Genomic DNA, 26052 nt, shown 5'->3' with positions numbered 1-26052 from the left:
CTTTTTAGTGTAAATGTGGATATTTCAGTAAAAGTAAGAAGTTACCTCGTAAGAAGTTCGGCTCTATATCACTGTATTGCTTTAGAAAAGCCTTTATTCAAAATTATCATTACAATTACTATTAATGCTACTGTTATATGGCACCAAACTTTTATAACAATGAGTTTCATATTGTCGCGTAGATGAAGATAGCGAAGACAATGTGAAAGTCAAATGAAGCGAATACTCGTTAGTCTCAACTCGAGATCTTTATTCAGAACCACGAATGAACGTTACATCTCCTTATATACAACTTGAGAAAGTGCTGGAACTTTCCAGACTTGGAAAGATACAGAAATTAATGGAACATTCGAGAAAATACGGGAAACAGTAGAAACGAAATTTTAGTAAAATTCACTTTGTCCTAGTCGGGATTTGAACCCGGGTCGCTCGTGTGGGAGGCGATAATTCTACCACTGAGCCACCGTTATCCGCGGATGAAAAGTGCGAACTTCGCTACAATATCATTTAATAGGGAAATTGCATAAAAATTACTGTTTTTTGCCCATAACTTTTTTCTAAAGAACAAATATGGTCAAACAAAGTAATGGGACCTAAGTTGAGCCATCCCCTATCCATTAAAAAAAGAATCATCAAAATCGGTTCACTAGGTGAGACGCTATGAGTGGACAAACAAACAAAAAAAAAAAAAAAACATACATACGGTATGAACTGATAACCGCCTCCTTTTTGAAGTCGGTTAATAAAGTACTTTTTGTGCAAATTAAAAAATACGGCAACGAAACATTATGCTTTTGTATGATTTTTGGGAAACTTCCAATACCGGTATTCCGGTATGACGTTAAAAAAAAAAATTAAAAAAACGAATGTCGATATTGCATTTTTGGTACGATATTGCAATCCCTACATGTAATAATTACAATTTTTATGCTCAGAAATGTGTGTGTCATTAAAACTTAGTTTAAACTTAAAAATAACTTTTGATATAGGATCAATAGCGTCGTGCTTTGTTTCTGAACTGCAAGTGTATGTTCATGTAATAAAGCAAGATATGTGACAGGGTGAGGGAATGATGCATTGTAAAACGTGACACTTTGAGTCAAAAATGCATAAAATAGTGTTGCAACACCAGTTGCGAACAGCCCCCAGATTTTTTGACCATTTTTTCTTTTTTTTGCCACTTTGTTTTTTTGGGAGTTTTATAAGAATAAAAGAAAAATATGTTATACATTCATTGTATATTTGTTTCCAATTATATTAAGACGTAAGAAAAAATATACTTTATAATTATTACATACTTTTACGATCAAAGTACTAAATCTAGTTTCAAAATATAATTTTTTAAAAAGTTATTTTTTCATTAAAAAAATACAATTCTTCATTTTCATTCTGAAGTTTGATCCCAAACCCAGGGTTGCCCCCGAAGGGGGGGGGATTCCATGGCGAAAATGGCATCGAAACTTATCACCGGGGGGGGGGGGAGTAATGTTAGAGGGCTTTGATCTGAATTTTAAAGGTATCTCGTTCTTGGGGTGGGGGTGTTCCATAGTATTTAAAGAGGTGAAATTTCTCTTGGGCAGGGGGGGGGGTGAGCACACCTGCCTGGCCAATATGGTACTTTTTCAGATTCAAAATGGCCAATTTTCTGTTAGTAGCTGCCATATTTTCCTCGAACCGCTGCATCAAATCATCCGTCTCGCCCGGTTGAAAAGGAGCATTCAAAAATTTAAAGACGACTCGCCGCGCTGTGAGAGCAACTTCTATCGATCAGAGGAAATGAGTTCGTTGCAGCAGTGTGGAATGCACGGCGGAGTTCCCTGTTCCGCACGCGGAAACTGCAATGCGTTCTCCGATTCCCAATCGCACCACCATTGTTGTTCGTCGAAACAAATTGAATTTAAAAAAAAAATCTCGCCAGTTTTCTCGCCAATGGATTGCTTGCTTTCTGTCGGAAAAATTTATCGGACTGTTCATTTTTAAGTCTTTTCTCTATAAAAAACAGAAGAGCGTATTGAATTTGGTTAAATTTTTCAATCTTCGAATTTTGGCAGGTTTGCGCGCTTTAAGGTGCTCCGACTTTTTGGAAAATGTCTGCTCGTCGATTTTTTTGTGGTGGCTTTAACTCAAAACGTAATGTTTGAAATTCAATATTTATTACTCTCGGCGGGTGAATCAATCAATATGCGCTCGGAAATGGTTAAAACTAAATCTTTCAAGTTTTCTGTGAGCCAAATAAAATGCTTTCGCCTAAAAGTGAGAATAAAATACTTAAAAATGACTTAAAAAGCAAACTGAGAATGCTGTTTGAAATTTGTTATTAAACGAGAACACCAACCTACAAATAATGCTCTTTCTTAAACTGAATTTGTATTAGAATATGTTAAGAGAAATTGATAAAATTCATTTTCATTATAGTTTAAAATAAATGTTAACCGCATAAGTAATAGAAAAGAAACTGAAGAAGAAAGGAAAGTAATAAGTTATACTTGACATGTTAATATGTTTCTTTTTAATTTTTACATTATTTCAAAAATTAGTTTACAAAAAATAATCTTACAAAAGTTAATAAAGTTAATAAGGAAAAAGTTGTTAAATAGTTACCGCTTTTGCCACCCGAAATAAAAAGAGCACCTTTCTCACTTGTTTCTTCAGAACAAAATTTAAAAATCAATTCATAGAAACTATTTTTATAATCTCAAGCTAAAATGTGTGAAAAAAAAAAAATAAGTGCATGATTTCTCGATGACAACACTCAAAAGTTGTAGTTAATCTTAATAACTATACATTTAAGTTAATTCCAAAGCAATCGATAAAATTTCAATTAAAAATTGAGGGAAGAAGACGTTTTAGAAAAAGCTATTTGCACAAAGAGTATACCACCTTTCTCTATATTGACCTATTTCTCAAACTTTTAATTTAACTTTTATTGGCTGTTTCGAATTAACCTAAATATAACGATTGTTTGGTTGAGCCATTTGCGACTCGAAAAAAAAAAAATAGAACCTGCACTTGATTTTTAGAAAGAACAAAATAGAGAAAAAAAAGGGAGGATATTTAAATCAAATCTAGATTCTGAACTTAAAGGCGAAATTGCTTGGCACCAACTTTGTTGGAAAAAGCTTTTCACAAAGAACAAAAACAAACGTTCAAAAAAAGCAACGAAAAAGAAATGAGAAAAGTGGCCAAATTCTGAATACATTCTTTAATTTTGGTTTCAAGGTGTGCAGAAAAAGTTATAGATAAAAGTCGAAATACAATTTTTTCTAGACTTAACATTGACAAAAGTTGGAAATTGAGTGACTGAGTCCAAATCAATTGAATTCGAAACGCAATTGACGTTAATGAAAAAAAAAATACTTGACCTTATTTTTCCATTTATAAGTTCCAATTCGACATTTTTATTTTTGGCAACTGGAAACTCGCAACTCCAATAAACTATAGGGGGCATTGCAGCCACCGTCTAATGGCGGATGAAAAAGGTGAAACAAACGCTGCTGTAGCGCGTAAAATGCTAATAAGTCTAGTAATTTTTGTTTGTAGTATGATTTTTTTGCTTTAATCTTTTATTTTTTTTTAAAAAAAGTACTATGGATATTCTGGCTCAGGTAGAAAGAAATGAGAAACCAAGAAGCATTAAAACGTTAGAAATTAATACAAATCACGTAGTTCGTAGCTCTGAAGCAGCCATTTCCACTATCTTGAATTCATTATTTATCAATTCTTGATGGAACTACAGTTTCATTGTGGCCATAAGACTGACAAGAACAACATTTAAATAAAGATAATTTAATTATATGACAATATAATTGATTATCAATAAAGGAAGACGATATATCTTTGTTTTGTTTGGCAAGTGCTAATTGTTTTACATTTGTAGCTGAGTTATTTCTCAAATTGCCGAATCAGTAAATTTTAGTTTTTCTGTTTCGTAAGTTTCTAATTTCACTATTAAATGATTTAATTCTGTCATGCTATGCAAATCATCAGCAAAATTCTCACGGATATATGGTGGTAGTTTTCTTTTTAATTGATGCTCCATTATTTCTTTACACTTAAATAATAGCAAGCGAAATCTCGCAAAGGGTTCTTTCCCCCCCTTGCACAATATTAAAACTATAACCCTAAACAAATATTTTGGCCAAACCAGGACTGATTACTGCACAGGCCTACTAGGCCTGGGGCCCCCTCTTCCTAAGGGGCTCCAAATTACTTAAAGAATTATGCATAGCATTACAACTATACCAAAAAATACACACATTTTTAAAATAATAGCCTTTAGGGGGCCTCAAAATTATTGTGGGCCTTGGGCCTCACTTTTAGTTAGTCGGCCCTTGGGCGAAACTGTTCAGCCGATAATATGAGTAATAACGTAAATTTGACGCACTATTTTAGCGATGAAAATTCTCAGCTTTTGTTTTTGTTAGATTAAATTCTAAACGTTCTTTCTCGGTTAAACAGTTTTCATTTTATTTTCAAGAATATTTTTTTGCATACTGTCCATTCCAACGAAATGTTGCAGTGAAATAAGGTTAGTCAAATTAATTAGTTTTAAATAAGACGGAGATGAAAGCCTAATTCTTCAACTAATGTTATCAAATTGAGCTTTAGTTTAAAAAATAAATAAATCATACGAATACAAATTCACACAAAGTAATTTAAAAAAAATTTACCTTAGTAAAATGTTATCCTCTTTCAGAAAAAAAAAAGTGCTTCGAACAGACGAGCGTATTCGTTGTTATTTTCATGCCAATGCGAAGTCGGTTAATCCAGAGTTTTCTTCTGTTTACACTTTCGTTATTTACGGCAATCAACTCACTTTTTAGGGGGAAATAATGGAAACTAACATTATTTTGAGAAGCTCGAGAATACCATTTAGGGACAAAACAATTTCTGTTCCTGAAAGCAATCTAAGACACATCGAATGCGAGAATGCGTTAATAAATACTGATAACGAACTGCCTATGTTTACCTCAACAGACACACGTGGAACGGAATGTTTTACCTTTTTCTTCAATTTTACAAATCACCGCGAGGTAGAGTATTGGAGCGCTGGAGTTGCAAATAAAAGAAAAATGAGTGCTTTATTTTTTCCCCTGAAAGAAAGATCTGCAGACGATTTTATTTTTTGATTAAAAATTGCTTATCTAATTTTTTTAATTTAATTCTCTTTTTAAATTGTAATTTCTTTTAAAGTTTTGGCAACGAAAAAATGGAGGGGAAAAAAACCGTCCCGAGGCATGTGTCTTTTTACCCAAAGGAAATAGCTGAGAACGATTGTTTTTGACAGAAAACAATTATTTTGGTGCGCTATCAATTTTCATTCACTTATATTATTATTATTTTAATTTTGAATTCGACTAAAAAAATTTTTTATTAAAAAACTAATCTATTGGCTGTTTTTTTATTGTGTAAAAGTTGCTGGTTCTTGATTTGTATGTTTATTTTTTTTTATGCATTCAGATTTGAAATTATATATGTTGAGAGAAATATTTTTTAAATAATTTCTGTTCTCCAATTTACTTCTCGCATATGCGCTTAAATATCGGACGAAATAGTTTATATCAAAATGTTCTTAATAGATGACTTACTAGCGGTTGAAATTTACAGCAAAATAACCCTTACAGTTTGAGAAACTGAATTTGATATAAATTCCTCATTATTATTTTTTATTTACTTATATTTTCTTTTTACAGCCGAAGAAAGGCATATTTTGTTGTTTGAAATCAGTGTTAAATTATAAAAATGTATCTTTGACATAACTTGCAACCTTAACTTATTGAGGAAGCACCAATCTTATGCTAGAGAAATGAAGTCGGGATGCGGGAAGAAGTAGGCTCATAGAGCTCCAGATTGAACTTCGTGTTTAAACATATTCTTTGCAAAAAGATTTTTGCAATTAACTTGGTTCCAAAAAAATCTACTTGTTAAAAAAAGATTTATTTGTGTCTTAAATTTACACAAAAGCGTTTTTATTTTTATTTGTTTAATCATTGTATTTCATTTATTTAATTATTTCTTTTATTTTTTTTTATTTATTTATTTTTTTTTTTTTTAATTTAATTTTATTTTTTTTTTTTTTTTGCGCAATCTGTAAGATTGTTTAATGTTTATTGATCTCCCTTCGACCTAACCCGACCTTTATATTTTATTCCGCGTCTTTTTCTTGTAATTGGTCTCAACAGGTCACCAGGTCATGACTCGTTCAATTTCGTTGAATAACAAATACGGAAATACAATCACGCAACTTTGATTTTTGTACAAAAATTAATCAGAAAGTTTGCCCTACTTATTGACAGGAAAAAATCTGAAGAGCTTTAATGTTTTTGAAAAATTGACATGAAAAAAATGCTGGTTAAATATATATATATATATATATATATATATATATATATATATATATATATATATATATATATATATATATATATATATATATATTGAATCACAGGATTTCATACCGAAGTTCGCTTCGTTATTCTCATTGCTAAAGAAGTTCTTTGCAATCCCGAAACGCATGTGTGCATTTTATTGCAAATCTGTGTTTCAATCACATTTTCATCTTCTATTTCTTACTGTCTCCCACTAGCGCAGCCAGAAATACCTTCCGGAGTGGGTTTTTTGATCAAAAATACCTCTAAAGGGGGCTTTAGATGTAAAATACCTTCTGAAGGTTTTCTTTTAAATCAAAAATTCCTTTTGTAGGGTTTTTTGATCAAAAACACCTTCCAAAGGGATTTTTGATCAAAAATACCTTCTGAAGGGAGTTCTATGATCAAAACAGCCCTTTCATATGCATAAAATGCTGTATTAGAAATTGCATTTATGTTAAAAACAATGGCTCTGAGTGGTGTTTTAACCCCCCCCCCCCCCCCTTCGCTGCGCCACTGCTGTCTCCGTACATTTTTTTAAAAAACGTTTTGGCACGTGATCAAATTGCAAGATATCATAAAGATACCATAGTGTTTTTTAACATTCTAATATTAATTTAGTCAAATTACTTTATTTATTTACTGATTTAGTTTGATTTTTATTTAATTGCTTTTGTTCTCATATGTAGGCAATTATAGTTATAGTACATTTCTACTGTCTTTGATATGCGGTAGAATCTTGTTCACCCGGACTAACTGGGATCAAAGGCAATCCGGATACACACAAAATCCGGATAATCCGAGGAAAAGTTAAACACGTTCGTAAATAAGCAAGCTTATCTTTTACAGCAGCGAAAATCGATACTTAGTAAAAAAAATTAAGTAGCATTCTTACTGTCAAACACTTTATCATTTACAGACATGATGTGCATGAAATTTCAAAAAAAAAAAAAAGACCCCTTTAAACGATGCTCTATTTTGGAGTTATTAATTTCAGATTTTATAGTGGAATATCCTCTACATAATTATACTTCAGTTTAGAAATAAAATGAGTACTCTGTTGTCATAATCTCTGTACCTCTGAACCAGAAGGACGTAAGCCAAATTATAGTAATTTTACATGAGAGAGGGAAAACTTTTTTCTGACGCAAGCAAAGGATGGGACACGCGCTCTTTTTACTCTGGTAAAAAAAATTAAAAAGTTTTTTTTTTTTTTTTTTTTTTTTTTTTTTAAGGAATTACATTCACGTGGCTCGATGCGGAATTGACTTCTGCATACAATGCATTTATTAACGGAAAATCGCAATTTTTGGACTTACGTCAGTCTGGTTCTGATGTACAAATTTAAGAGGCGTAAAAGTTTGATTTATTATTATCCATCATCGATTTGCGATCTGTTGAGCTGTTCTTTCTTCGATGGCGGTTTGGATAATGTTTCAACTAGTTTCCCTACTTGTTTTCATCTTCAATGCCCTCAAGTCCAAACCTAGAGAGCACCTTGTCATTGAGGTGTCGTTTATTACACGATTTGAAAAGTAAAATTCTGTAATCACATTGCGCTAGCGCGCAACGGTTCTGATGTATCCGAAGACAATGAAAACGTCCCTGAGTCATTCCAGTTCTCCAATAAAGTTTAACATGAACATAATTCATTAAACTCGCCGAAAAAGCACACAGCTGAATTGTTTAATATGTTACAACTATGGGTTCGTTCCTTCAGACTCTCTCTTTTACTTTCATCAGAACCAGTTCATTCATTACACAAGTATGCTCACAAAAACTAGGCGAAAATTTATTGATTCGCAAAACCGGGAAGTTTCTTCCAGTGTATGCAAAAATCCTTTGAATTCATTCCGTTTTCTTGTCTCTTGTAAATAAAGGCGAGCATTTTTTGCGTAGGAATTGAGAGATGCTAAGTGAAAAAGTGGAAGCATTTTGATTAATGTTTCTAGGAGCATCCCTATTTTCCATACTTCCTGCTTCAATGATTTTTCAATCAGTAGTACAGTCATTCAAATCAAAGTACAGCCATTCGATAATATTACACCTAAAGTGTACAGGGAGGCACTTTTCATTCTTGGTGTACCGCGAAAGCTTTACCTTTGATATGATGAACCTGGACAGTTTCATTTGCTTTTGCAAAAGAGAGAACTTTCATTTTCATTTATTCTTTGTTTCTCTGCTCGTCTGTTTTAGGATAATTAAATCTCATTAAGAATTCGTCTGATACCAAAATTATTTTCCATCTTTACTAAAAATAAAGCTGGAAGTCTCTCTGTCTGTCAGGATCTCTCTCTGTCCGGATCTCTGTCTGTCTGTCAGGATCTCTCTCTGTCCGGATCTCTATGACGCGCATAGCGCCTACACCGTTCGGCCGATTTTCATGAAATTTGGCGCAAAGTTAGTTTGTAGCATGGGGATGTGCACTCGAAGCGATTTTTCAAAAATTCGATGTGGTTCTTTTTCTATTCCAATTTTAAGAACAAAATTATCATAAGATGGACGAGTAAATTACGAAATTATCATAACGTGGAACCGTAACATGGGCACAAGCCAATTGGCGAGAAAATTCACCATACATTATTTGTAAATATACAGGCGAACCAAAAGACCTTTTTATTTTCTATTACGGGCAAAGCCGTGCGGGTACCACTAGTCCAAAATAAAACTCGATAGATTAACTTTCCAGTTGAAAAATGAAATACGGCCGAAAATTCATCAATGTGAAAGGCATAGATAAGTATTAGAGGAAGGAATGTTTGCGTTACCTGCACAGTTACCTGCATAGGATTTTCAACTATTGGCCTTTTTTTTTTTTTTTTTTTTTTTTTGCCAGAAAACATAACTTATATAAACACTCATTTGAGTCTTATATCATTCGTTGGCCCTTTTTTACTTTCTTCTATATCTAATATATAGAAGAAAGTATTGGATTCGTGCAAATTTTCGAATTTCGAATTTTGACGGATTCGAACGTTTTGAGGTGTGCTGAGTCCATTTCGACCATTTTTGGAAAATGTCTGTCTGTCTGTGTGTGTGTATGTATGTGTGTGTGTGTGTGTATGTATGTGTGTCACGTCTGTGTGTGACCAGTTTTTTGTGGCCGCTCTACAACAAAAACTACCGCATGAAATCGAACGAAATTTAGTACACATATGTGCCCCTATGTGAACTTGTGCCCATTAGTTTTTGGCGCAAATTCCTCCAAGGGGGGTGGAGCAATGGGACGTTTTTCGAGTTACGCGTGCTTGCTATTCCTCAGGAAGTTACTGGCGGAATCAAACAAAATTTGGTCCATATGTTGGTATTAACAGGAACAGGTGCTGATTCAATTTGGTGTCAATAACTCAAACGGGGGTTGAGCTATAGAACGTTTTTTGTCGTCAATTGTGACTGCTGTATCTCAAGAAATAATGAACGGAATGAAAGAAAAATTTATTGGCAAGTAGCCCTTAGTGGGTATAAGAACTGATTTTATTTTTGTGTCAACAGCTAAAAAGGGGGTAGCGCAATCACCCGTTCTTTTTTTCCATTTTGAGTGCCCTATCTCAAGAAGTAATGCTACGTTCTGGTTGAAATTTGGAATATATGTGAATCCATATGTAAACAGGCTTTGGTTCTATTTTGACGCCGATCGCTCCAAGAGGTGTTGATTTTTTTTTTTTTTTTTGCGAATAAAAATATTTTTATTAATGCAACAATAAGAAAGATAAATCGTAATAGATTGTCGTCTGCGTATTTCTCGTGATTTTAATTGTATGGATATGATAGGAAATATTATCTCAATGATTTAAAATTTTTAACTGTTGCCATCTTATGTTTGTTAACAAATAAAATATTTGTAATTCATTCAAGCAAGGCTTTTAAAATAACTTTCAATTTTCGCTCTTTGCTTTGCTTTTGCAATAATTCAGACATTGGGTCAAGTTTTTGCATGTGTAATTTTGTTTTTGTTGGGAATATTGCTTCCTCGTCAAGCATGGGGGGGGGGGATCAGAAAAAAAAAAAGAAAAAGAAAAATATAGAAGAAAGTTTCGTGATGGCCACAACATACTAGTTTAGAATAGGATCTTCCATATTGTCTTGAAAAGTGTTTTGTCTCATTTCTTCAAAAGTCGAATTTTCCGATTATTTGTTTGTTTTACGATTGCAAAAGAACTATTAAATCTACAGACTTCGTTTTTGGCTTAAATGAAAGCCAATTAAATGTACTGTAACAATATGTCCAGTTTTTTTTTGTTTCAAATAAAGTGCGAACTCATGTCCATATTTGGCGAGAAATGTGATCAAAGCATATTTTTTTTTATTTTTCGCCAAAAATGTCCGACGTTTGAAATACGATATCTCCTAAACTATTGGTCGTACAGAACGCCATTTGAGCTTAAATTGTTTAAAAATTTATTGTGCTTTAAAATGGGTATTCACATTTAGTATCATATAGTTTAGGGGAGTTATTAAAGAAAAACTAAAAAAAGTCCAAAATTTTTGCAGTTTTTCGCGAATTACGCAGCAAGCACAGGGTTTTGAAAACAGCAAACTTAGATTTTCACTACCCTAACTGACCCAAACAACATATTGAAAAACCAGAACTACATCTCGTTTTGCGATTTTAGCCCCTTTTTTTGTATAATATGACTGAACTGCACTGTTTTCTAAATAAATTAAATGCCGAACGTATTTGCTCTCACGTTATATTTGTCTACAGAACCTCACTCCACTATATTTTCCCCGAACACTACTGCATGAAGGCGCTCAAAAGAAATGAGCTCGACGGTGCTGGGCGGTCATTCCAAGCTCGTCAGCTTGCGAGATCGAGATTTTCGCTCACGTGATCAGTTCTGACCTAGAAATGTCGCAAAGTAGAATTTTAATCTACTCGAACTGAGCTTGCGGCTAGGTTCGAGTAAATTAGAATACTACTTTGCGACATTTCTACGTCACAACCGATCACGTGAGAAAAAATCTCGATCTCGCAAGCTGACGAGCTTGGAATGACCGCCCAGATCAGGTTTGGTGCGGGCTGCTGTCCATGGGCGGTCCCCGTCAGAGCTTGTTACTGGTGGACATTACCATTAATTCCTGCACTAAGGGCATTACCATTAATTTCTGCACTAAGGGCATTTCTGAAACCACAATTTTTGTCTGTAATCATTACAATTATTCTTTCTCGTAAACAACATATTTAACTAGAATATGAACCTAATTATGATCAAAGAAGTTGAAAATTGCACGTTTTTGAGGTGTTTGATTACAATGTTATGTTTTTATACCATTTTCTTTTCACATTTCTTGCATTAAAAAATATTTTAATTGATAATATCATCAAAAAGAGGTTCATATAGAGTATAATTGAATAAAGAAAATTCACACACATTTTCAGAACAATTGGTCAAAAACTCTTTGAACTAGAATGCCCACCAGTGGAAAAAAGTTTTTTCGAGAAAAAAGCGTTTGAAAAAAAATGCTGTGAAGGTTTTTGAATTTCCACAGTCAATTTAAGTGTTCATAGCATCGGAACTAATTGGAATTTTCCCCTGAAATTTTGGAAACTTATTCTTGAATAGTTTCACCAACATTTTATGACATAAAATAATGGATTTTTTGACCGGTCTAAACTAGTTTCTCTTCGTAAAATGGTATGTAGAAGAAGAAAGATATGAACTTCTTTTTTAAAAAACGATTATAGATGAAAACAATTTAGATGAAACTGGGAAATTTGAATCAGATGAAACCGGCTTTTATATAGTCCAAAAATCAATCATTTAATATTATAATAATTTATCATAATTCATATTAATGGCGTTTTTGAAGCAGACAAAGAAATTAAAAATATGCTTACAAGTCAGCCGAAAACTTTACAAAATACGTGGCATTGAAATATTTTATAAAGACATGATTGAATGCATGAAATCACCATACTGCGCCAAAGGATTATCAAAGCGAAAATAAATAAATAAATACTTGCAAACTCCGTAAAATAACTATCAAGTTTGATATCAAATTTTTCAGACATTTCCTGTTTTGGTCCAATTTAAGAAGTTCATGATCCAATTTAGGGACATATACTCATAATTTGTGCTATGTTGCATTATTTAAAAAATATTTTTATATTTAAAGCAACGCTGTCGACTTAAACCTGTTCTTTATACAATTTGGCGTATGACATCCTAGTTTTTATTTCTGTTTTGTTTCCCATTTAGTTACACAGCCCTCTTGTTCTTAAAGGGTCTAATATATAGACGGTCTTCCCCTACTTTTTTTCTACTTTTCATGACAATGAACGCTGTTGCTGTATTGCTGAAACTCATTTCCTAAGAATGCTTTTGAATAACTGTTAAATTTGTTATGTTTTTGAAGAATTCAAAGAAAACATGTCTTTGTGTACTGTTTTTTTTTTCAGCAATCACGATTGCTTATTGCTTTTATTTGACTGTTTTTGATGTCCTATTATTTTTCCCACAGCCACCCTCCACAGCATCACCGTCGACCGGGTCCTCACGATGCTGCACCTCTAGCGAAAACCGTCTCCAGGTTTCGTCAATATCCTACACTTACACGCATACATACACGCACCTACACACATATACATATATACACCTACACACATATACATATATACACCTACACACATATACATATATACACCTACACACATACACAAAAACATACACACACAAACACACACACACACTCACATACACACAACTACCCACACACTCATGCCTGCACACAGACACAAACACATATGTCTACACACACATACACATACCCCCCCACACACACAACTACCCACACACTCATGCCTGCACACAGACACAAACACATACACACACAAACACACACACACACACTCACATACACACAACTACCCACACACTCATGCCTGCACACAGACACAAACACATATGCCTACACACACACACATACCCTCCACACACAAACACACACGCTTACAGATACACACACACTCGTGATTGCGAAAAACATAGTTTGAATTCAAGATGACAAAATTCAAATTAATTTTTTTCAATTTTTTTTTTCATATTATTTGATATCCTAGAAAAGTAAATTGTATCCTAATAAGCCATCTGATGAATATGAATTTAGTCATAAATGAGCATGATATTTGGTTATCAACATTAGGTTGGCCTTTTTTAGAGTATTTACCTTATATAATTGAGATGGACTGGGGTGCCGAGAGAAAAGTATTTTGTCAAAGGGTGCCATGAGTCGAAAAAGTTTGAAAACCCCTGCTTTAATTGAAATTTGTTGCGTGAAGAAAGTCATTAAGAAGAAAGATGCGTTGTGATTTTTTTTCTCGAATATGAAGAAATAAAATTCTGGCTTTTGTTTTGAGGCTTTTCCTGTAATCGGGGATTTTGTTTCCTTTTTGGTTATTTTCCCGCAATCTGCTGCAAAATTTTGCTGATTTTTTTTTCTTTTCGTTCAAGCCTGATTGTTGAATACGCGCCACTTGACATAATGACACATTATCGAGGTAGACCGTGCAAAGTTGGGCGACACAGCTAGATACCATTATAATTTTTGAGTAATCCAAACTCTTTTGATCTGCAAAGTTTCTTTCCAGGAGGGGGACGGTGAACATAACAAAACACAATTTTCTTTTGGAAGATGCTTTTGGTCGTGTTAGTGCGAGCCCTGTTTTACAGGCATGGGCGCCCATATGCAAAATTGTAAGGGGGGGAGGAGGCTCAGATATTTTAACCATGGTTTAGGAGGATATTTTTCCCATGGAAACAGATTTCGGGACAGATTAGAATCATTAAAATTTGACATTTTTAATAACTTATTCATTAATGGCTGGAGAAGAAATATTTTTACATTTTTGCAAAGAAAAAAGTACTAAAAGCAAGGAAATCCTCATTTCTAAGGGGGGCTCGAGCCCTCCTTGCCTCCCTATATGGGCGCTCTTGTTTACAGGCTTACATAAACACTTAATTACGTACCGGGATCGGTAGTAAAAGTTGAGGTTCAAAACGGAAGGGTGGGAGGATACCCAAACCCCTTTCCTCACTGCGCCCCTGCTTCCAATGTAAAACGAGATAACGCTGCTCATCGGACGCATAAATCATAGCCGAATCTTCTCTTAAACCTAGTGCTACGAGCGGAAATACAATATCTCACTTTTCGCTGGCAGATATTTTATTCCAGGGACAGTTTTATCGTCGGTACGGCACATTCTTTCTGACAAGGACATAATGTATTCCGGAGCGACAGGAGCGCCATTGTTTCCGGCTCATTCGTGCGGAGGTGGAGGCGTCGCCATGACAACGAGGCGTGTCCGATGCCTGGTGACGCCCTTCTCCTTGTTTTGGTCCGCGGAGCTTCCGTAGATTTACTTCGCGCGTTTCATGAAATATGTAACGTACCAAACGGGGCAGATAATTTATGAAACTTTCCGCTGAAATTTAAAGCTAAAAAGTTTAAGCTCTTCGAAGCTAACTTTGAGAAGTTTGAAACTTTTTAGTTTAGGGCAGAAACCATCCCAACCGACCTGTCATTTAAAGGGGCAATACGGGGGTAGGGGGGGGAGGAATCCGGGGGAGCCCGGCTTTGGGAAATTAATGCATTTTGATAAATGTGGGCGTGGTTCTTGTTTTTAGACATAATATGTGCGAAGTGAGCTCCCACCCCTTCTGTAAACATTTGAAATAAGAGACCTGCGCAGCAAGAAGAATATTGATTTTCCTTTTAAAATAAGAGCTTTTTTTTCAGATTTTTCTGATTAAATTCGCGTAGTTATGAAATTAATGTAAATTAGCCTGGCGTGACAGTGGAGTTGAAAATTCGAATTCAACAACATCGAAATTAAAAAAAAAAAAAAAAAAAAAAAACACGTTAAAAACTTAAGTTTAATAACCAAAAAGTTCAATATCGCAGTCTTGTGCTACTTATCTTTTAATGCTCTGAATTCAAGGGCATAACTTGGTATTAATTCCCTCCAATATTGTGTCTTATATTTAGCGTGCTTGTGCATAAAAATTTAGTAATCAGAATCGAATTTTTGATTTTTTTGAACGTTATCCGCAGGGAAAAATTAGAGGAAAATATACAAAACATTTAATTTTGAACAAAGATTTGGGGAAAGTATTCGAACCTCAAAACATGAGTTTTGCAATCCAATTGCCCTTCCCCCTCTCCCTCCTCTCAAAGAAGTCTTCTTTTATTTGCCTATTATCTGCTTCCCTCCCCTCCCCACTACTTCCTTATGGTACTTTATCAAAATTCATGCGTAAGGCATCATTTTAAAGACTTTTTTACCGCTATCCGTTAAAAATAAAGAAAAAATTCCCATTGCGGCTACTTCTCGAAAAATTACACTTAAAACTGGACTTTGAATGAATTCATTTTTTGGGTTACAGATATCCGCTTGTGTTGTTAAAATGCAGACCTTTGCCGCCATCTTTAGAGAAGCATTAGCGGTAAAAATAATATCACTGTGGAAAAGTTTATTAATTTTAAAAAATAAAAGTATTTTCAATTAATATTTGGCTTAAACCTTTTACTACGAGCAGTGTTAATTCAAGAGCATACGTCGTGTTGATATCTTAATTGGTTAGTTTTTTAATTTTTAACACCTTTTGCATCAGGATTTTCTCGCTTCCAAGTTGACTTACGGAAATGAAATAATTAATAGGTTTTTTTAAGAATGCAGATAACTTCTGTCTGAACACAGAACTAAGAAAAATCACGCATCAGCTAAAATAAATCATCTCAATGAAGACATCATCTCAATGAAGACATCATCTCAATGAAAACATCATCTTAATAATATGTTCATCATTTCAATTAAGTCATCATTTTAATTAGTTCATGAGTTATTCTGGTAATGTTCTACCTGGCGAATCTGTTTTAATTTTTACACTTGGTGTTTTCACATGGCATTTTTACAGTAGGGCTATAAATCTCAAGCGCGAATACCTCGCACATATAATTGACCTTCACTGCTACCTGCATAACACGCGCCTCACAACGTAGGATTTTTTCTTAACTTAATTTTTTAACAGCATTGGTAACTTAACACATAAGTTTTTTTTTCTTGAGCAATCACGATTGCTTGTTGCTTTCATTTGAATGTTTTGAAGTCCTATCATTTTATTTTCCCGCAAGCACCCTCTGCTGCATCACCATCGACCGGCCGCCGCATGATGCTGCTCCTATAGCGAAAGCCGTCTCCAGGTTGCATCCATATGCTACACACACGCGCATACACACACACACACATATATACATACATACACTTACACACACACACGCATACGTACAGACACCTACACATACACACACATGCATACAGACACACAAACACATACACACACCCACAAATACCCCCCACACACAAAAAAACATACACACAACTACCCATACTCATGGCTGGAAACAAACACACATGCCTACATACACACACACACACTCGTGATTGCGAAAAAAAAAATTTGAATTCAAGATGTCAAAATTCAAATTAATTTTTTTTAAATGTTACTTTTGCATTTATATAGAAATGTTTCGATCTCTCGGCGGAAGCGAACCTCTCGCCTTGATTGTTTTCAAGAAAGATACTTAAGAAATGTTGTTCATCCAAAAGCTCACCATTTGCATTGAAAAACAGGTTCCCTGAAACCTCGAAACACGTGTATGCAGTAATCTGCTAATTTTGTACTTCAAAACGCTGTTGATCACCTTTTAATTTCCTGCTCCTATTTGCTTGCGAATAATCGGTAACACTTACCAAAGAAAATAAGAGAAAAAAAAAAAAAACACATATAGCAATCCGGACAAGGAGAGTGACACAGCTCAAAATATTGAGAAAACGTACTAACTTTTGATTTAAAATCTATATTTAATGCTTTTTCTTGCTACAAAGCTCGCACAAAGTAAACTTCCATAAGAGGTATTTATTAGGAGGTTATTATATTGGTTTTAACAAGGAGAAGATATTTTAAGGATGCATTATCATTTGGACAGCAAAAGTTTACCAGTGAACAAAACATCATACAGTAAAATCTCGTTATGTCGTCACTTAAGGAAGCAAAAAGTTTTGACCACTTATGCGGAGTGACTACTTATGTGAAGTGGGAAATTAAGGAAGGAAAAAATAAGTGCCTTAAAAATACTTCCATGAATGACTGTAGAATTCCACGAGAAAAGCAATAGCTTATGTAATCAATGTCTATAAATTAGTGGAAACTTAAAAAGGAATAAAAAAGGGAGAAAAAAAATCGTTCTAAATACCTTGTTTTATTTTCTCTTTCTTATACATTATTTAATAATAATAACTTAATTTAATGCACTTATGATACATTAACACATTCCTATCAATGTTGATTGATGAAATTGTTGCTTGTTTTAACTTCTGTATCCGTTGTACCTTAAACGGATGTTAAATAGTGACAAACTTTCTCCAGGTATTATATTTTGTCTGTCTTGCTGGGTGGAGTTTGATTCATATTCTCGGCACGCTGCAGAGTCACGGCAAGAAACATTCTATGAATGACGAGAAGTAAGGAGCGATATTTCAAAAAAAAAAAAAAAAAATGACTACATATACATACAGCATTTCAACTAAGTCCGACGCTATTTTGTAAGATTTGATAAGAAAAGGGAATTTTAGAAAAAAACGCGCTGATGTGTGCATTACATGACTTCCTTTTGCACCAATTTAAAGTTATTTCCCCATTATTGGCAATTTAAATGTGATTCAATAGTTAACTCTTTAAATATCATCAACAATGGCCAAATAGAAACCAGATTTTTAAAAAAAATGGCCAAATTTGTCGCTAAGTTGGCGACAAAACTTGGTGACCAAAAGCTTGGCGATATGTTGCCTAGTGTTTGCATAAATTATAAAACCACTTGAGTTTGCATTAAAATTAACATTGATTTCCCACCAAAAAGTGTAAAAGACCCCCTTTGAGACATTCGAATGCAACCAAAAAGAAAGGTGCACAACTAGACCCTACTAGGAATCTACGTACCAAATTTCAACTTTCTAGGACTTACTGTTCTTGCATTATGATACATACATACGCACATACGCACATACATACGTCACGAGAAAAGTCGTTGTAATTAACTTGGGGAATGTCAAAATGGATATATCGGGTGCCTATCCATTCTTAGGCACTTATCCGCGCGTGGTAGGGTTGAAAAAAAAACTCAACATTAATTCGGGGGTGAGCAAAATGGAAATTAAGCCGAATTTTGAGTGAAATTTCTTTTGCGAATACAATACTTCCTTTTTTGTAAAATGAAGTAAAAATTGAGTGACTACTTTAAGCGGGGTAAAATTAAATTTGGTGACCAGTAAAAGAAAATCATTTTACATTGCTATGAAGTGAATGAGACCTTACTTAACCGGCTGACTACTTGGTTGCATTCGACGAAACTCACCGGTCAACCGGTAAGTAACTGGTTACTAACCGAAGCGTTCTATAATCAACCAGTTACCACAGCGGTTACCATTCTAAGCAGTTTATTGGTCGATTGGAGCACGTGATCATTAGTTGTCACGTGATTAACTAACCGGTCGCTCTCGGTCGAGCTCGTCGAACGCAACCTTTGTCTACCGTTACTACTAACCGGTTGAGGTTTTACTGCAACTTGTTCGCGTCCTTTGAGACTAAATCTCTTAGAACTAATTTTGCATAAAACCTTGGTTTTCTCGAATGCCGTTCTTTTGAGTTGTGTCACTCTCTTTCCCGGGACGCGAAAATGTAGAACAAATTTGAAAATTATGGCTGCACCAGTAACTGGACCGTGCAATACATATATGAAACAAACTGTATACGAGAAGAAAAAAATCATATTCTGATCATTCTACATGTTAAAAAAGCCGTGGAATTGAAACAACCGTATCGATGCTAGAATGACGATCTTCGCACCGACGAGCTCCCAAACGAGCCCTTACATGCTATTATCTTGATTGAGAACTACTTCTGGAAATAAATCACTTCCCCATTTCGTCCCATCTGCTATTCCAGGAGCCCCCGCCCTATAGCTGCTCAAACAATGCAGCTACTAATGTGCGATCTCTTCACCCGCAATCACGGAGTCACTTTTGAAGTTTGTTATTATGGAGTGAATCGCCATTTTTTTTCACAGGTGAGGTAGTCCATCGTTTTCGATTGTTTTTCAATTAAATGCTCGCGTGAGGGAAGCGTGCGCGGCGCACTTAGATCGTCTGTCCAAAAAATCGCGTAAGTTCTATGTTTTCTACCTTTTCCCTCTTAATTCTCCCTTCACCCTCTTAAAGCATAGTTTTTGAGTGCCACTTTTATTTTTATGAATTCCTTTAACTCTCAGAAAGGGCCTTGAACTCAGAGTTGTACATCTGATCTAAAAGTGACACGCGTTAAAATCAATTTTCCCTTTCGCGTGGTTTTTATGAACACTAAAACGTTACAAGTTGTGATGAAATTTCACAAAATAAATGAAGTCTATTGCACCCCCCCCCCCCTGCAACGCAGATGCTCCAACAGACGCAGAATTACATTTATAAAACCAAATCTCAAATACTTGTGAACTCTATCATTCACAAGACTTATTACTGTTAATGCTAACAAACTAAGTTGAGCTTTCGCAACATAACTGAGATCTATATCGTTAATATATAACACACAAGAGGGAAATGTTTAAAGAATCAGTAAAAAATCACTTGTAAAAAATTGAAACTGATGGTGTGCAGGGCCCGATCAAGCCAAACTGGTGCCCAGGTCCGTAGTAGAAGTTGGTGCCCCCCCCCATGAGAAAATCCGCACAATTTTAAATTTAATGTGTTATACTAGAAACCTTATATGAATAGAAACTACATTGAAAAGGAAACCTGGGATTTGAATACCAAACACTTGATAGTCTAGTTACCTTACTAATAAGAGTTCTGACGCGATTTTTTTTTTTTAATTTTACGAGTTTTTGAGCTGATTTTTAAAAAATGTTGAGCCTCCTCTCCCTTAAAGTTGAGAAAAAGTAAAAGGAGCTTATAAAAAGGAAGTAAGTAAGTTAATTTAGACTAAGCTATTTTGGTGCCCCTAAATTTGTGGTGCCCAGGTCCACGTACCAGCCGGACCGTGCGTTAATCAGACCCTGACGGTGAGTCTTCTAGTTTTGCCTCTTCTGACCCTTTCCCATAATGAATATGACATGACCCTTTACACATGAATATGAAATGCAAAAGAACTGCGTTGGTTTACATCCAAAAGCTCACTATTTTACACTGAAAAAGAGATTCCTTGAAACCCTGAAACACTGCGATAATCTGTAATTTTGTGCTATAGAGTGGTCGCCTCTTACATGAATCACGTTTGTTCTAAATACAGTGAAGCACCGTTTATACGTTTCTCTTTTATACGTTTTTATCAATTATACGTTTTTTAGATTGGTCCCTGGAGAGTCTAATATACATTAACCTATACCAATTATACGTTTTTTCATGTGTACGCCTTTTTCATACAGTCCCTTTAAAAACGTATAAACGGTGCTTCACTGTATTTTGATTCCATAAAGCGGCTGATTCAATAAAGCGGCAAAATCAATAAAGCTGGATTTCGTTGTTTTTGCTAATTTGATTCAATAAAGCGGTTGATTCAATCGACCACTGATTAAATTACCCGGCGTCCACTACAACGTTGGCTATTCCCTTATACTTATCTAAACAAAAACACTGTTAAAAATTTTCCGGGAAATTTACGGTAATTGTTACTGGCATCCATGTTGCCAGTAACTATTACCGTAAAAATCAAATGCTACTGTAAAATTATACGGTTTCTTCGGTAGGCCACAGCAACCAATTGGAGGTGGGATCGCTTATTTCTCCGGTATAAATTACCGTAAAAATCAGCGATGCTGTAAGTCTGCCTTTTTACAGTAACAATTACCAGAAAATCCTTCTGAATTTTTAACAGTGAAGGTATTTATTTATTTCTCAACTGTGTCTCGTTCTCTTGCAGTCCGTCATCCAGATGTCAGGATTCCGGAGTCTGGGGGACGAGGAGGAGGTGGAATTCGACTGCAAGGTGTCGGACAAGGGCCTCGAGGCCACCCTGGTCACGGGACCCGAGAACCAGGACTGCAAAGGCTCACACAGGCGGCCCGCATCCAAGAAGAAGTTCCGGAAAATCAGGTGAGAGGCCGCAAGCGGAGAAACAAGCTCATTGGAACCTTGTTTTTCCGGACCCCGCTTATCCGGATTTCTAAATCAAATCTGTAGGGTTTTCAAAAGCTCTATAGTCACTCAAATAATAGTACAGTGAAACCTGTGTAAGTTGACCACTCGCGGTGCAGTACTTTGGCGGTCAACTTAGACAGGTGGTCAACTTATAAAGGGTGCTAATTTTTTTTTTAAATATATTTTGTTATTTCTTACACCATGTATTATTATTATTATTATTTATTTATTTATTTATTTTTTTTTTTTTGAGGAATTCACCCTTACTCTTTCTGTTCAACTCCACTTTCATTGTTTAACATTATTGAAAGTAACAATAATTAAAAATACTATTCAAATACTTTTGTCATTTTTCCCTTGTTTTTAACTATATTAGACACTGTAGTTTTAGAAATTCCATATATGCCAGCAAGTTTTCTGTGGCTTTCTCCATTTTTAATTACTTTTAATATTTCATACTTTTAATTAATCTCAAGTTCCACTAACTTTCTTTTTGAAGCCTTTTTATATAAAACTTATAGCACAAAAAGCAACAAGCTCGACTCTCCCAGTTCATAAAGGCAAAATTAAAATGTCCTATCTCTTAATCCCTTGCACCAGAAACATGTAACTTTACTCATTACTCATTAGCAGGCCCAAATCTGCGTACTCGCAGTGCCTGTATAGATCCGGGCCTGCTCTTTTTAGCAGAATTCCTGTGTTGCCACAACGTGTTGCAACTGAAAGAAAAGACTGAACTTTTCTACTGACACCTATTTTCATTGAACGGAGTACAAAAAGCTATCTCAAATAGAACAACAAATGAAAAACAATTTTGGAGAATAAAGAGCAGTATTAGCTTTATGCTGCTGTTTAGTTAGAAAAATTCTAGTACTTCATTAAAACATTAAAAACATTTTTTGAAAGCTATCAAAAAAAAAAATATTATTATAATAAATAAATTAATAATAAAATAATATGCTGAAGAAAGTTAAAAAAAAAATAAACCAAGTGGTCAACTTACAAAGGGTTTTTTGCAATACTCCAGACCAAATTTGGCGTACATTAGTGGTCAAGATAGACAGGTGGTCAAGATAGAGAGGTGGTCAAGTTACAGAGGTTTTCCTACATTATATGAGATAGGGCTAATTCCGTTCCTTAGAAAAGCGGTCAACATAGACAGGTGGTCAACTTACAAGGGTGGTCAACTTTACAGGTTTTACTGTATTCAATTATGATAGCTGAATTATCAGTATCAGTGCGCCACACATTTTCTCTTTATTTTGATTAAATATACAACTCCAGCATAGATCATGCAATAAATTATGGTAATCTAACAAGCATGACGTGCTTGGAGCGACAATTCGTCATCACTGCAGCTGAACAGTAAACGATAAATGTGTTTGATTGAACAATATAAATGTCAACACATGCATGTGCATATTCCACATACAAAGCCACAGCTTACGTCCAATCTTTTGCCAAATTTGGCCAAGAGTTCCTGCAATGCTTAGGGTAGAATATCCGTGAATAGGAATGTTTACGCCAATTAATAACAATAAATGAATATTTGGGATTTAAAAAAAAATCCAAGGAATTCAAAGTTTAAGGTTTGAGTCATAAAATTGCTGTTTTCTACATGCTGACAAGACATTTTATGCTATTTTATTTTCTTTTATTTAAGCATGAGTGTTGAACATGAGTCACTTTTCAACTCTTATTTTGAGGTAGACCGTGCAACGCCGGTCAGTGCAGCTAGCGCTCAATGTTTCGCTTCTTCTGGACTTTGTCTCTTTTTTCAAAATTGACCACTTTTTCAGCGAAGAATATTCTTTCCCACAGGTGCTACAACTGCGGCGAGTTCGCCAACCACATTGCGGCCAAGTGCAGCCTGGGTCCTCAGCCGAAACGCTGCCACCACTGCAAATCGTCTGACCACCTGATCGCCGACTGCCCGCAGCGGGAATCCAAGACCCCTCCCAAGACGAATGGCGAGCCCCGGACCGAATCGCCCAACTCCACATCCACATCCTCTTCGTCCTGTTCCGGAAAAGAAGAGGAACAGAACGGCAAAGACTGACGCGATTCCGTCGAAAAAAGTGCAACAAACTCTAGTCCTCCATTGGGGGTGCTGCTGCTCCATGGACTCGCCACATTGCAGAAAAGAAGACGAGCCTCAGAGCAGATTGGACACCCTATCTAATATCAAGATGTAAAAAGAAAGAAAAAGCGCGTTTACAAACGAAATAGCTTTGAAAGCGTTCACCAAAAGAGCTAATCCACAGAAAAGCAGCTATTTTCTCCCGCACATGGCAGCTAATATACCTAACTAAAATGATCGTTTCTTTTTAAATTATAAAATAATTTAAATTGAGCATTACCTTTTAAAACTATCACCAGGCGCCCCGTCGTTGGAGAACGATGTTTTAATAAATCTCTCCGCTAATTAAAGTCGTAAAAAAGCCAAACCTGCCTAAACATGATGTCCGAAAAATTGCAAATCTATCGATGCCTGGTTCGATAGTGAAAATTCGCGTGAGGTACAAGCATTTATACATTGATAGTTACACTCGAATCTTAATATTTAAGATTTTTACTGTCACGTGCGGGACAAAATGGCGGTTCTTTTCTTGGAATGTCCCAAGGGGTGGGGGGAGTGAAATTTCATATATTTTATCTCAATCATTACAAGGAAATTCATCTTCTTCTGTCCACTAAAACGTGCGTTTTTTTTTTTTTTGAAGAAGTATTTTTAAACAATGTACCAATTGAATTGATTTGACTGTACCGCGAGCTATTAGCATTTTAGTAAATGATTCTTTTTTTTTTTCTAAATCGAAAATGTAATGCAAAAGTGAAACTTGTCTGAACAAAGAATAATGAACAAAATCTATGCAAGTTCAAGTTAATGAGCAATTAAGAAGCATTTTCTTTCTCATCATAGAATTTAACATCGATTTTTATGAAAAAAAAGAAAAAATACTAACAATAAAATCGAACATCTGGAAGTAATGTTCTGTCCCATTTTTGATTCATACTTTGGAAAATTTTGTCTTAAACCAAAAACTAATTCACGGAATTTGAAGTCAGTGTCCCATTTTTCAGTGAAATTCAAAAAAGCAACTTTAACACATAAATTTTGAAAAAAAAATAATAATAAAGTCATCCAATGCAATGATAGATATGAATTGTAGAAATTGTTCTTATAATTTATGCCTATCTTTTAAGAAAATTAAAAGAAATGGCTTTCGGCACACAAATTATGATTTTATGTAAAACAAATTTCGCAATTTGAAAAAAAAAAAAAAAAAGGATTGTAAAACAGTCAGAGCAGAGTTTTCCTACAACAATATGATCTACAGTACAGTGTATTCTTCTCAGAAGTGCAAACAATGCTAGTCTCATTTATCGCTTCATTACGATGCGCTGGATATTTTATGATTCCTTAAGTTTTAGTTTGTTATTTGAAAAATGTTTTGAAATTGTGTTTCCACACCTTATGTGTCAAAATTGTTACATATTTTAAAAGAGTTAGTACTTGTTTTTTTACAGCTAACATGGTCTACCTACACAGGGCCGGATTTGAAAGTTTGGAGGCTCCGGGGCAACGAAGGAGTGGAGATCCCTAATCAGGGTTCGAAAAGATCATCATAATTTCGAAAATATCCGATACTTTGATATATATTCAAATAATTTGGATATATATGTATATATATCCGATATTTTCGATCAGCACTTTGATAGTAAATACATCCTGAAGTTACTGATATTTATTTTTTTATTTAGGATATTTTGTAAAAATTTTATTGTGTGTAGGGGGGGGGGGGGGCTTTGTTGTGGAGGCCCCGGGGCAGTAGCCCCGACCTGCCCTTCCCTAAATCCGGCCCTGTACCAGCACTTAACATGAGTATAATGGAAGGCAATGTTTGAAACTTTAGTTGCAAGCTCTTCAACCGAATATGTGAAAACAAATCATGAAGATTAAGCGAGGAAGTTTTAAAATTAAAAAAAGCTTTACAGAAGAAATGCTTTATCTAACTAAAAATGAAGCAAAATTATTTCCACTGCATTAATGGAAAACACATTTAAATACATAGAAATACACATGTTAAGAAGTCGAATTTGAAAATAATGGCAGTGTAATTTTGAACGGCGATTTAAGAAATTCTTCAACACGCAGTAGAACTTTGTTTATCCGGACTCCGTTTATCCACAAGGTTAATCTGGAGCAAATTCGCAGTTAAATATAACCAATAGCACTGCGTACTTTGGAGTGTCAGTCCGATACCACAGCAGCTGAACTATAAATGATTAAGTGTTTGCACGAAACGATCTGTAATTTTGTCGCAAAGCATTTTTTTTTTTGGGGGGGGGGGAGTTCTTAATGTTAATTAAATTCATTGTACAGCTTAATCAATGTCCCTTAGTTGCAAAAACAGAAACAATGCTATTAATTCAGAGTAATATATTTTTACTCGGTATAACGAGTGATTAGAACAGTAGAACTTCATTAATCCAGGC

The 26052-nt window shown here is 34.9% G+C and overlaps 1 protein-coding gene across 1 annotated transcript in view; it reads left to right on the top strand.

Annotated features, from left to right (window-relative positions):
- Positions 1–24060, top strand: part of LOC129234416 (protein lin-28 homolog) — a 113543-nt gene extending 89483 nt beyond the window's left edge. Inside the window, exons 3-4 of the mRNA XM_054868414.1 lie at positions 21335–21507; positions 23374–24060. Of these exons, the coding sequence (XP_054724389.1) occupies positions 21335–21507; positions 23374–23611 (411 nt within the window). The 3' untranslated portion in view covers positions 23612–24060. The remainder of the gene's footprint in view (positions 1–21334; positions 21508–23373) is intronic.
- The last annotated feature ends 1992 nt before the right edge of the window (positions 24061–26052 follow it).

This window comes from Uloborus diversus, chromosome 1 (assembly GCF_026930045.1).
Source record: "Uloborus diversus isolate 005 chromosome 1, Udiv.v.3.1, whole genome shotgun sequence".
Taxonomy (NCBI): Eukaryota; Metazoa; Arthropoda; class Arachnida; order Araneae; family Uloboridae; genus Uloborus; species Uloborus diversus.
This window is presented reverse-complemented; position numbering and strand designations above follow the sequence as displayed.